The sequence below is a fragment of the Apteryx mantelli genome, chromosome 8 (assembly GCF_036417845.1).
Source record: "Apteryx mantelli isolate bAptMan1 chromosome 8, bAptMan1.hap1, whole genome shotgun sequence".
Classification (NCBI taxonomy): Eukaryota; Metazoa; Chordata; class Aves; order Apterygiformes; family Apterygidae; genus Apteryx; species Apteryx mantelli.
In genome coordinates, this window is record NC_089985.1 from 14,251,854 (window position 1) to 14,265,162 (window position 13,309).

The following is a 13,309-nucleotide window of genomic DNA, read 5'->3' on the forward strand; positions in this document are numbered from 1 at the left end:
TGTGGTTGTTTGTGTGTATATGCTGCTTTTATTAAATATTTGTTTTTGTATGAAAATCTAGTGGATTGTTTGACAAAAAAAAATGCATGGCTAAGTTTATTAGACAATATACCCTCAGATACCTATTCTGAGGCCCCGTCTGTGGATGAAACCTAACAGGGCTGCTTAGTCCTGCTGAGCCAGGGCTATATCATGTGCGTTTCCTTAACGGGTGTGCTACGCTGATGAAGTAGAATGAAGTAGATGAAGTAGAAACTATGGATATGTAGAGCCTCCTGTTCCAAAAATCCCACTATTGTTAGTGAATGTTAGACCTGTACACTGATAGTTACAGTGAGTCTGAGGTTGAACAAGCTTCTACTGACTTTGTGTAGATACAGAATACTTCACCCTCAAATCTCAGTACATGATTTTTGTTATGGTTGTTTCATTTCTCAGTGTTTTTTCCCCTGAATGTTTGTCCTTATGTTTGTTTTTTATTACCATGTAGTTCCACGCTATGGACACTTTGCACAAAAATGTCTATGACATTTCCAAGGCGATCTCTGCGCTTGTGCCACAGGGTGGGCCAGTGCTGTGCAGAGATGAGATGGAGGAGTGGTCTGCTTCAGAGGCAAACCTCTTTGAGGAAGCACTAGAAAAATATGGAAAAGATTTCACTGACATTCAGCAAGATTTTGTAAGTATGCAAAATGAGGGCCGCATGGTGCATGGTTCTGACCAGTGACAGAGCTGGCTTACAGCTTGTGTCTAAGCTACCTTGTTTTTCTTCAGTCTGAAGAAGAGGGCTCTGAACTGGAGCACGTGTCTTGTTGTAAACTGGGGAAAAGGAGATCTCATACTGATGACAGCCCTCTGTACAGTCAGAATTTCAAATCACAGATGATAACTTTCCCTTCAGAGATGTAAATTAAAAGTTGTCTGCTCCAGTACAACTGAGAGATGATTTAGGAAAGTGTTGTGACAGCCTAGCTGCCTTCAGATTAATTTGTGTCTGAAGGAGAGTAAGTACTGGGCCTTCTGAAACGTGAACATTCAGTCATTTTTATAATACTATTTCAGAAAGGGTCCTTGGAAAATTTAAAAAAATGAATCTTGAGGATCTAAGGGAAGTATCCCTGTAGTTTGGCCAAAGCTCCACCCTAGGTGCTCAGCCTGCAGATTGGATGGAGTGCTGTAAATAGAGCCAAATTTTGCTGTTTCACTGTTTGAGTCCTCTGCAACAGAACAAGCAGTTTCACTTTAGCTTGTCCCATGCTCTAATCTTTTAGACAGAGGGACTTGGAAGCAGCACAGGACTCTGGTCTTGATGAGATCTTCATGCAGAGAATAGAGTTGGCATGGCACAATTCTGTTATTTTTATTATTTTAAATGGTCTAACTCCATAAAAACCGAGCAAATCAGAACTGCGATGCTGTAGTTGTGGCTCTTGCTTGGGTCTTTGCCGCTCAAGCGGAGCGTCTGAGCCAGTGGGGCTTTCTTCCACATTGTGCCTCTCTTGAATGGTAGACAGTGGAGCCAATGCAGCATGAAAATTTACCTGTAACCTGCTCCGCTTCTACACTGAAGGCACCATCTTTTGAAAGGCCATTTAGTTTAACATAGGACCCATGAGCATCTAATGCTGTTAGAAGATTCAGACACTGTCCTTTTTTTGTTAGGAGGGTTAGTAGTAGCAAGACTCTGCTGCAGTCAGTCAGAGGAATCTTGCGATTTCCATGCGGCTGTGTGGTGCTCCCTGCAATGACTGTTACTTTTCCTTTCTGTCCCTAGCTCCCATGGAAGTCCTTAACAAGCATAATAGAATATTATTATATGTGGAAAACTACAGACAGATACGTTCAGCAGGTAAGAGATTCAAAATCACCTCTCACTCTAACAGAAGTTATTTTTTCTTACCTTGAATCCAAGCATTGTTGCTTTATCTCCTTCTTGGGCTTCAGCCTTTCCAATAGATGGATTTTTGTAAGGATTTGAAAGACCAGAAATCTGTCTCTTGTCACTAATCTCATAGGCCATCCTGCAGATATAAACATCTGGCATTGGGATTTGTGCTTTCTTTTCAAGCTTTTTGCTACTTCACTTGTTCGAAGCTTTCAAATGCCTGTTTTGGAATTCAGTAGTTTGAGGAAGAGAATACAATTAATCTCTGCATGTTACCGAGTTCAAGGTCAGCAGTAACTTCAGTTATGACTCTTTATTGGGGAGTGGGCAGTTGCTGTACCACAGACACCCATGGCTATTCCCCACCTTTGCCTGTCCCTGACTTTGATTGCAGACTGAGATGTGTGGAAGCTCCCCCATGTAAGCACTGTGAGTGAAGTATTTGTCTGGGAAGTGTTGATGGCTCAAATTCCCAGATTCATTATACTGGAGAATCAACTTTGACTAGTGTTTACAATCATTTTTGTCTCCTACTTGTATAAATACAAAGGCTGCTTGGTCCCTTAAATAATTAAGGCACAATGCAAGAAGCATGCAAAAGGTTGTAGAAAATCAGATGCTGAAAACTTCTTATAATAAGAAAATTAATTACAAAGAAGGGTGAAATGTATATTGGATTTTTCATGATAATTATCAGTATAAAGTTTATGCATCTATTTAAAGTGCTAGAAAAAGGGGAGTTATAAAAATAGCCTGTCTTAACTTGCTTCGTTGGAAATTCAGCCTGGGATAAAGACAGCTGCCTGGGGCATTGACCAATATTTGGCATGTGCCACATTTGGGCACAGAAGCCATTTTTACCATCCTCTTTCTGACTGGAACACTATTTAAATTACTGAGAGAGTCTCAGGACAAATCAGAAGTCTTACTGTGTAAATTCTCTGTAATATTTGTTTTTGTATTAAGTGGCTTTAATAGTTGCATCCTTGTGCCCATGTTTTCCCAAATTTCTTCTTTGATCAACCTTTTGCTTTGGAAAAAGAATTGAGCAGTAGGAATGTGGGACAGTGGTGGAAGCTGGCCTGGTGGGTAAAAAAGGCGTTGGAGAACTAGGCTATGATCTCTTCTTCCTCACTGAACTGTATGTGTGATTGATATAGTGCCTGCTGCTTTCCTGTGTGGTGACAGCTGGTTAGGGCACGATAGCTGGGTGCGCTGAGTCTGTGCTATGCGCAGTGTCTGCACTAAGAGGAATCCACTTATTTCTCCTTCCTTGCATCTTTTATCTAACATCTCTTCTTCACTCTTCTTTAACCATGAACATCCATCCAGCAATAGGGTAGGAACTGGAAAAAGTGAGGAAAGTTGTTTCATCTGCCAGTGAAAACTAGAATCTTAATAGTCTGTTGCATGAAAATGTCACCCCTGTGCAGTGAAAACAGCAGGCAGAATACAGCACTATCCTGCTCAGTAAATCCACGGTCCGTCCACAGCCGTGCAGTTCTGTTCTCTGCTCATCTCAAGGGATATAACAGAATGGGGAAAGGTACAGAAAACAGTGACAAGAGTGATGAAAGGTATGGGAATGCTAAATAAACAACTAAAATAGCCTTAGACTCTGCAGTGTGGAGAAGCGATGGATGTGGAGAGGGTATGGTAGGTACGAAATTGTGAGAGTGGTTTGGAGAAAGTGACTTGGGGGGGTGGTGCTTGTTCATTGTCCTTTCTGATTTAAGATCTAGGGACTGTGAAATGCAAGTGGCAGGTTCAGAATGTGGTGTTTATTTAGATTACATGTAATTAAGTTGTTGTACCACTTGCCGTGGCAAGTTGCAGATTCTAGTTTATTTGGATTAAAAAAAATGGACAAATTCATGAGAAGGGGGGGAAAAAAAATCTATGTAGACCTGTGTAGGTGCGGCTACTTTTTGTGCAGGTAGTCCCTAAGCCACTGGTTATTGCAAGGAAATGTTGCTCTATGCTCCCCCCATTTTTCTTTTCTTTTTTTCTTCTTTTCTTTTTTTTTAAGGAGGGAGGTAAAGGGGAGGGAGCAGTTTCTTTGCTGTTAACTCTTGGATACTGGGGCCCAGGTGCCTGCCTCCAGGCCCATGAGCAGAGGAAGGTGCTGAGAGGTAATGTTTGAAAGCATGCAGCAGTAAGGTCAAAGCCAGTGAAGTTCTCATGCTCTTTGTGTTTGTTAACGGTATTGACCAGCTCTTGAAACACTGCTTCCAGTCCCAGACAGCAGAGAAAACGTTAATATTTTGGGGAAGGGAAAACAACTGGAGAAATTGTCTCCATTAGGAAGTGGTTAAATTCTTTGGCTCTTTTCCACTTTCTTGAACTTTCTCATTACGTAGAAAAAACTGCAGAGAGGACAGTTGTATGAAACACTGATTATTTGTTCTTGCAGCATTTTGAAAAAAAAAAAAAAACCCTACAATTTGTCATACTTTTTTGCTGCATTCCTATGCAGTGTGTCTTAGGATCATGGTTATACTTTGTACCTTACACATGCTGCCTAGCAGTGTACCAGGGAGTGGGATTTAGGGAAAACTTGCAATTATTAAAGCCTCGACACTTAAGAGACAGTATGAATATAAGCTGAACAGGTAGAAATTGCAGTACAGAGATATCACATCAATTAAGTTTGAACAGAGCTGAAGACCTCATCTCAAATTCCCCGATCTTACAAGCAAGTAATACTATTAAACATTTATAAAATGCCAGGGAAAGAGATAGATATAGTTTATTTATATAACCCCACAAAGCATAGGAAGTGGTATTTGAACTAATGGTGTCTTGCATTTATGTTTTACTTGATATGTGCAAAGTCTTTGACAAAGCACATTCCCCACCAATTTTTTCAGTCTACTTCAAAGTATTTTGTCTGTGTAGATTCTTTCCTTAGTCAAATACCACAAACTGGTTCTGGGGCTAACAACATTTTTGTACGTGAGGTGTTGAAAATGTTCTAAGGATATGAAAAGCGTGTATCACGAGTTGTTTCACTTTCACTTGTCCTCCTTCTATGAGGATGATTAAATTTATATTCCAGCTCGGTAAGGCATTGTTAGTTTAAAAAAAAAATGCTGATAACATACTCATTCTTGCAGAGTCTTTTTGGCTGAATGTACTTAAAAACATCTATTTAACCTGTCTGTTTCCGAGAATTACACAACATAATAATGAAGCTTTTGTCACTAGCAAACTGCCTGTTTTGATGAAAGCCATTTAGCTGGGAACTGTTTACCTTCTGTATTTGCTTTGAGATTTTCTTGGAGCAAGAAAGGATTCTGGCTGTCATAATCCTAAAGCAGAATTCATCTGCTTCTTGCCATCAAAGAAGCTAAATTTTGAGTTGCCTTCAACAGAAGACCCCTTTTCAGAACTGAAGAGTAAGGGAAGTGCAACCAGATCTTCTGATTCTAGGAACTTACATCCTGTATAAGCTTGAAACTACAGTTCCAATAGTCAGAGTATTCTGAAAATAAACCTGATGCAGTATTCTTGTTGAAGCACTAGCATGCAGAAAGAGTTGTGCTTGTATGCCCATCAAAAAAAAAAAAAAGTTTTTATGCTCGGTATACCTAGGATGGGAAGGCTTAATACAGCACTTATCTGGCTAGGGCACTGTGATTGAGATAGATGCAAAATTGTCCTGTTTTGGAGGATGCACTTGGATCTCTTATCCAGTGATTTTTATTTGGCTTGAGTTACACCTTGCTTTTGAACGTTGCCAACATAGTTAGGAATTGTATAATTTCAAGAGAAGGACAAGCCCCCCCAGAGCAGAAGTGTTAGAGGGAAGGTTTCGCCCACTGCAATGTCAACACAGAATAATTTATGGCCTGATGTAGGCTCCTGAACTTCTGCTCAAAGTGATCCCAAGACTTGTCCGATAAGACACCCTTTCAGATTTGTCCTGAAGAAAAGAATGAGGGAGATCTGTTCCAAATTCAGTATCCCATGTCTCCTCTGAATGTGTCTTTTTCTTGAGACAGATTTTCCATGTGTATTCACTAGAGCCTGTATTTCTGAATCAGAAATGTTTGAAATAGCAACCACTAGAGTAACTTCTGTTTGGTGGCTTCCCCCAGTGATTTGAAAACTCTTAAAGATGTGATGTGATGTTCAGGCATGCCTACATTTTCATTCAAAGTTAAGGTTATGTTCTTAGGTAGTTGTGAATTCCAGGGTGTGTATGTGTGTGTGTTAAAGTTGTGCTGTTTTGCATACCAATGCGGGAAAGTCCTGAGGACTCTGAAACATAACACTCTCCAGTCATTGAGATAAACAGCTCGGGAGATGGCAGTGGCAAAAGATCATTTGAATTAGTCATACATTTTCTGAGAGTTGAAGGCTTTAATTTTACTTTTTGCATTTCATTTGTGCATGAGGAGCACGTAACCTCAAGAGGAAGATCAAATTTTAAAAAGAGAACAATGTAGAAACTTGTATTTTGTGGTGGAAGTGTCATTAGAAAAGTGCCGCATGACAAAAATAAAGTAGGAAGAAGCGACAGAAAATCATTTTTTAAGTTGTGCATATACCTGAAAAACGAACATAAAGGAGAAAATACTGGAGAAAGTCGAAGTGTCATTATATTTCAACTCCACAACTTAGAGGAGGGACGGCTGAGTAAATCTTGATATATAGATAACAGATGCATAGATAATCTTGGTTTTTAGATTCCTTTAATAAGGAAAGCTACCTTTCTCTATCTAGCCAAGATATCTTGTGTGATATCTTGATGAATTAACCTTCCTAAATACTGTGGGCTAGCAAAGCAGAAATAATATAAAATAAATGTTTTTCCACGTACATAGGACATTTCATCGCAAAACACCTCCTGTTAAGCCTACAGTAACATGGAAGCATGACAATTTTGGCAATCAAGAGTTTTGAAAAAGAATAAGCAGTGTGAAAGCTCTCTTCTAAATCCAGAAAGTTAGAGACTATTCTTCCCTAGCTTGAACCAATAAATGCTTAATATTTGAGGAATTGAGACCTCTCTGTGCTGTCTACCGGCCTATCCCTTGCGTTGTGGACCTTGAAATATCTCCTGCTTTCCTGGATTTCTTCCCTTATTTCCTCTTTATAAATGTTCACTCTTCAGAAAATGACCCCAAACACTTGCTCTGATACATCACATATTTTAAGACTCTTTCAAGCTCAGTGGGTAGAGTGAAAGTTGTTAAAGCTAGGGAGAGGATATATAGAGGACAGATATTTGCATCGTTGTCTGTACATTAATCCACTTGGTGCCGATGGGATAGGCAGGTTGGTAATATCTCTGTCTTATAGATGGGAAAAGTAAAATTAAGTGAATATGAGGAAATACTTTAGATACACGTGTATTAATAACTCACAAAGACAAAGATTTCGTTTATGCCAGACTTCTAGAAAAACTTACAAATGTTCAAGATTTTTTTTTTTTGTGGATGAGAACATTTAAAACTACATCAGACAACATTAAAAATTTAAGGCATTAAAATCCATTTGCTTCAGGCACAAATCAATTGCTAACTGGCAAGGAACTAGTGAGGCGCTTTCTCTGTAAAGGGATTATTCTGTTATTGTGCATTACTGCATCTCAGACACCTTTCTTTTGTACCTTCTGGTACCAGTCACTGTCAAAGAATAGGAAACTTGTCAAATCTGGTGTAGTGATTCCTCAGGGCCACAAATGTATAGTGTAAAACTGGCCTGTTCTTATCCAGTAGATCATGGTACCACTCTGAAAACCTTCACCTTCTTGGTTTACTAGTTTGTCTGTTTATACAGTATTCTTAAATATAGGTATATGCTGTCCGTGGCATTCTGCTGTGATCTCCAGGCACCTGTAAGAGAGGAAGGTATTGTGAAGTCCAGGTGACCTGTGGGAGTTGTTAGCTCAGAGTTTGCACAATGGTCATCAACCACAAAGAAAACTTGTGGTGTGAGGTTGATATTCATCATCAGTTTACTAAAGTGTTGCTTAATAGCCTAAATTAACCATGTCTCCAAGTGGATAATGGAGTGTTTCAGCTGCTGGTAATGCTTTGCACTTGCATGAAGCTTCTCCATTTTCAGATTTCCAAGAATGTCATAACATAATGAATCAAGATGGTCCCCTTGGGAGCTTTTGCCCAACAAACCTCCATCTCTCCCCACCCTGGCCAATCTAGTGGAAATGGGGGGGCAGGAGGGGAACAGTTCTCTGCCAGTGGAAGTTCCTTGAATTTCCTGCTTTGGTCTCAAGGAAAATAAGATTCTTGCACAAGGTTCCTCAAGGAATATTTTAAGGCCTTTATTGGTATCTGATGCTAGACTTCCGTGTTATTCCTGGACAAAGTGTGAATTCTGTGGCTGTTCATCTGCTGATGTAGCTGCTCATGATAGTCTGTGCTATTGGTTGCCTGTGGAAAGAAGACCTGTTTTTCAGTCCAGCATGAGGGTGGAACAGCCTGCAGTTCATGGCAGAAAGGCATCTGAGCATGTTTTGTTGAAGGTGTGTGGTGGTGTGTGTGTGTGTGTGGGGGGGGTAGTATCCCTTCTGGAAGGTAGAGAAGTGTTTCTGATGTTGCTGAAGAACCATTGTCACAGCACATTTTGAGACTGGCCATTGGATGCTTCGGTCACTTACGTGAAAGGACTTGAGCAGGATGTTCTGAAAACATTCAGTTTGGAAATTCTGGTTTGTATTCAGGGAGAGAACCTCTTTAGTTGCAAAATTGATTGCCAATAAAATGTGGATTTTTGATTCCTCTAAGTCTGTAGGCTTGATACAGATCATCTGTGCAAGTATTCATTTGAGGGTTTTTTGAGGACAATTTCAGGACAGCTGTCCTTGCATGAGACCAGGTTTAACAGAAGCGATCTGGGAAATTCACTTCTGCCAGCAGAAAGAAGTGGGTTTTTTTCCTTTTTTTTTCCTGCTTTGAAAGTCTGCTTTTGAGTGCAGCGCTCTGAAGGTGTGCCTGTAGTCTCTCAATAACTTTCAGAAGTTCTGATTGTTTTCTCAGACTTTGTTCTTTTGTCTGATAACTTAGTTATTTGATTTTTAAGATAGGTTGACTTTTTTTGTTGGAAAAGGTAAGGTGGGAATTCTTTAGGAGTATAGAGAGCTTTGGCTAGGAACTGTCATACTGTAAAATGGAAAACTTCTGCTCAGACTGTCCCTCTGCTCAGAGCAAGCTTTATGCTTACTGGAAACGTTTACTTCATTGTTTCTACATCTGTCCATCATGTCCCTGTAAAGGAAATTTTTATATTTGTCCAATTTTTGACACACTTTTTTCAGTTTTATGTTTTCTAGTGCTTCCTGTTTCTTTGCAGAGACTGATTTTGCTTTACAGTTATTTTTCTAGGCTGTGCCTTGAGGCTGCTGCACAAAAAGTGTTAAGTTAATCTGTTTGTCCAGAAAATGTGTAAAACGCTGAGCAAACAATCCCCTTCAAAATAGCAGCGCTTTCATGTTGCAGTTGATGCATCCAATCTGATAGCAATCAAACCCCTCCAGCTTTTATGCAGAAACTGGACTGTTGGTTTGCTTGGAGAACATTGTTGTGGCTTTATGAAGACTCCTGTTGCTGACAGAGGAATAGAAGAGCATGGGCCCTGCTGTGAGCAGGGGCTTGGACTAGAGCCTCCGGAGGTTCTTCCAGCCCTAAGTTATTCTGTGATTCAATTCATTTAGCTTATGTAATAAAAAGGAAGTTAGAACCTTAGAAATTCTCTTTCGCTTTCTAAAGAGCGTGAACACTTGAGTTGTTAAAGGAATTCTTGGCCAGTTAGTAAAGCTCATGCTAATTGACTACCTATGCCCCGTTCTGGTGGGCTATCAGCAAGTTTACAGCCGGAGGTGAACAAAAGAAAAGCACGATGCTGCTTGGGGTGAATTACTCTGTACTTCACACTGAAAGGATCCTTTCATCCATCTACTCCAGAAATGTGGGCAAAACTTTTAATGGCTGGTTTTACCAAAGTAAGGCCATGCAAAGGGAGAAACCGTGTGTACTTCTAAATGTGCATCCCTATACTTGGAAAGGCTGTTCTCTTTGTGCATGCTTTCCCTTAAACATACCTCTCATGTTCCTTAATACCTCCTGAGAAAGGTATTTTTCATTAGGAGCCTCTTGTTTTGTATGGTTAATTCCCCCTGCCCCGCTTTTCCCCTCTCTCGGTGTTCTTCTTTGCCACCCGTCCTCTGGGATTAGGGCATGTGTGTGGGGGGGTTATATCTCTTTTACCTTAAAGGGGGTAAACATTTAGTGCTTTTGTACCTAAAGCTTTTCACCTTTAGAAAGTGCAAATGTATAGATTGCCTATGGCTGATGTTTAGTTTGAAGTGATGACATACCATAAATAATAAACTTATCAGGTAATTCTGTATCAGTTTTGAGTTAAGCTCTTGGCCTTGTAAAGAAAACCTCCACTGTCAATTGGTTTTCAGTTAGTTACAAAAATGAGGACTGTCAGCAAAAAGTCTTCCTTGGGACTCTTTGAATTGGCTCAGCTCTTCAGGAAACGTGATGGAGAAGGTGTTTTTCTGTACCAGTTCTTATCTAATTGGTGCATGATATCAAGGAGAACAAACAGACTGATATGTCAGACCCGTCTCTGCAGAGGGGAAAAAAGGGTTATGGGTGAAACAATGCATGAATTTGTATTGGACTGCACGAGGATGAAAAGGTTGTCCCTATAAGGAGTAGTGTGTAATCTCTTTGACTTTTTGGGATGCTGTGTACATAGTCTTTTGATACCCATGATTATTTTCAGTGGTTATCTTGTTGGAAAAAAATTTTGTGGTAGCCACTCATTCCTGTTTATTACTGAGTGCTAAAGGTGCTTACAGGTGAATTACTTGACTCTCAAATAAAGTAGTCATTATCTTCTTTTTATTCTAATGTTTTTTTTTCTTTCTTTCTTTTTAAAGAAACGATTGAAAGCAGCAGAAGCAGAAAGCAAACTAAAACAAGTGTATATACCCAACTAGTAAGTATCTTTTTTGTGTTACTTTGTTTCCTGTTTCATTGTGGAAGGTCGGGTGTTGCAGTTGCCATGGCCTTGGCAGTATTACATAGTTGCTTTAATTGTCCCCCAAAAAAAAGAAAAAAAAAAAGAGAGAAACAGTAGAACAAACGTCAGAATTATTAAATTACATTACCAATATAATTAACTTTCTGCTGATGTTTAAATAAGCTTGAATTCCTTTTTATTTAACTGAATTAATGCTAACGACCCAGATGCTAATGAACAGCTAGGAGCGTTGCAAAAGAAAACACGATAGCTCTGGTACTTCAAAGCTGGCTGGAACACAGCAGCACCCGTCTTGGTATGCTTACACGTCTGCTTACAAGTATGCAAAAGACAGAGCTGTTCCTTCATACTAACTTTCTACTTCTGGAGTAGAGGGTATTTCCTCCACTGACAGTGGAGGACTTTCCCTTCGGGGCTTTCCCGGTTATGATTGTGTGTGTGTGTTTCTTTTTTTTTTTTCCCCTTATTTATTTTCATCAATGGATCACCTGTAGGTGGTTGTTTCCTAATGTGTTACATATTTTTAATTCTTAGTAAAAGGTGTTTCTTCCCCTGTGTTCTGTCCTTCAGCATGGCAAAACCCAGTCAGCAGTTGTCATGACATGGAAATCAAATCTCCACCTGCCCTTCTGCTTTTTGAGTTTCACTCCCCGACATATTCTCATGTGTATTACCCTCAATAATTCCTGTACTCTTATGTTACCTCCTTTCAAATATTTATGAACTTCTACCATGTGTTCTGTTAATTAAGGCAAAACTAAAATTTACATATTTAGCTTGCAAGACAATCCCCCCCTACCCCCCCGCCCTTTTGAAATGTGTCAGTATCTGGTAAATTTAACAAAAATCAAGTGTAATATTCAGAATGAAGGCAAACAGGTTTTTTTGTCACGCTATTTTTCAACAGTATTGCTTTTTATGGATGCTGTTACTGTGCAGGGGGAGACTGGACGACATCAAATTAAACATGAATTCACAATGTGATAGGCCTGTAAAGCAAAAGCCAATGAAATTTAGCCTGCAGATACAAAAGGATATTATAGAAGAGAGAGCCTGGTAGGCTTGCTCTTGCTCTAGGATTATAATGGATGTAGGGCTTCATATTTGAAAGGTTATAGAGCTCATTTGATAATGACTGTCTGGAGTGGTATCTTATCCCTCAACCCTGTATCTCAGCAAGATAATTCCTGTTGCTATCTAGAGAATGTAATCAAATCAGCATCTTCCCTCTGTACTTCAGAGAAGACTTCTGTCTCTTCCCATGTGCTTGCTATTGTTGTCTCTGCCTTTGATTTCTAGTCCCGGTAACTTTTAAGAATAATAGGCAAAACAATAGAAGCAGCCTTCGAAGGTTATTTTTCATCTCATGTGCATATTGTACTGTGGAAAAAATAACAGCTCTAGGTAAAGCTCCATAGCTGATAGTTTTAAACCTGACAGTGTGCCTCAAATTTATAGTAAGGGGAACCAAAGCATGGAGAAGCCAGGTGACTTGTGCGGGGGCATGCAGGTGATTGACTTGAGAGCCTCAGGTCCTAAACCAACATCCTAGCTCTTAGACAAACATTCCTGTTCTCCTTCGGAGAAGAGCCCATGGTTTTGGGACAGTCATCTGCAGCAGATACAGTGGAACCCAGCATTTGTATGCGTGGGTTTGTGGAGTATCCCTGAGGATGAAAAGCACTAATAGGCTTTCCTGGTGAAAGGAAAAGGTATAAAATAAGCTGAATCCTGTATTCAGGGAATAGTGAAAAATCTCTTAATTATTTTCTGGAGCAGTTTCTGTTTCAGTGGGAGTGGTTTTAAATAAAGAAGTAGCACTATCCTGAATGTACAAAGAGATTTGTGTTCTTTTCACTTCATCCTGTCATCCACCAGGGCGAATGCAGGTTTTGGAGAACTTTCTAGCTGCAGATGTAGTCTGTCTCCTTCTCCTTCTAGTATTTACCCAAATGCATTCTTCAACCTGTTGTTTAAGTCATGTTCTGTTTTTACTAATCTTCTGGGCATCATACTTCCCAGTTACTTGCTTCTTTTTGATAATGACCTGGTTGTTCAGCTGGTGCTTTTGGGGATTAGGACATTTGCAAATCATGAAAGTTGAGATGTGCAATTTTGCATGGCTTTTCTTTCTTTTTCTTTGATCTAAATATCAGAATGGGTAAGAACAGCAAGGGACGAAAGAAGTGTTCTGTATGATCCCCAGTTTCCAAAATGTGTTGATGTAAAATGTAAATTGTAAACTGAAATCTGTAAATGTAAATTAATACATTCTACTTACAATATTTTATCTGAGAATCTCAAAGCACTTTTCACAAGCTGCAAATGCTGTCTTGTAAACCTGTGTAAAGTAGGGAAATATTACTTACCTCCTCCTTTTTTTTTTTTTTTTTACTTTTA

General features: G+C 39.6%; 1 protein-coding gene across 3 annotated transcripts in view; it reads left to right on the plus strand.

The window, feature by feature from the left end:
* MTA1 (metastasis associated 1) overlaps positions 1-13,309 on the plus strand; it is a 94,881-nt gene that overhangs the window by 43,026 nt on the left and 38,546 nt on the right. For all 3 annotated transcript variants that reach the window (XM_067300727.1, XM_067300728.1, XM_067300729.1), the window contains exons 9-11: positions 491-679; positions 1,775-1,849; positions 10,806-10,864. In XM_067300727.1, coding sequence (XP_067156828.1) covers positions 491-679; positions 1,775-1,849; positions 10,806-10,864 — 323 coding nt within the window. The remainder of the gene's footprint in view (positions 1-490; positions 680-1,774; positions 1,850-10,805; positions 10,865-13,309) is intronic.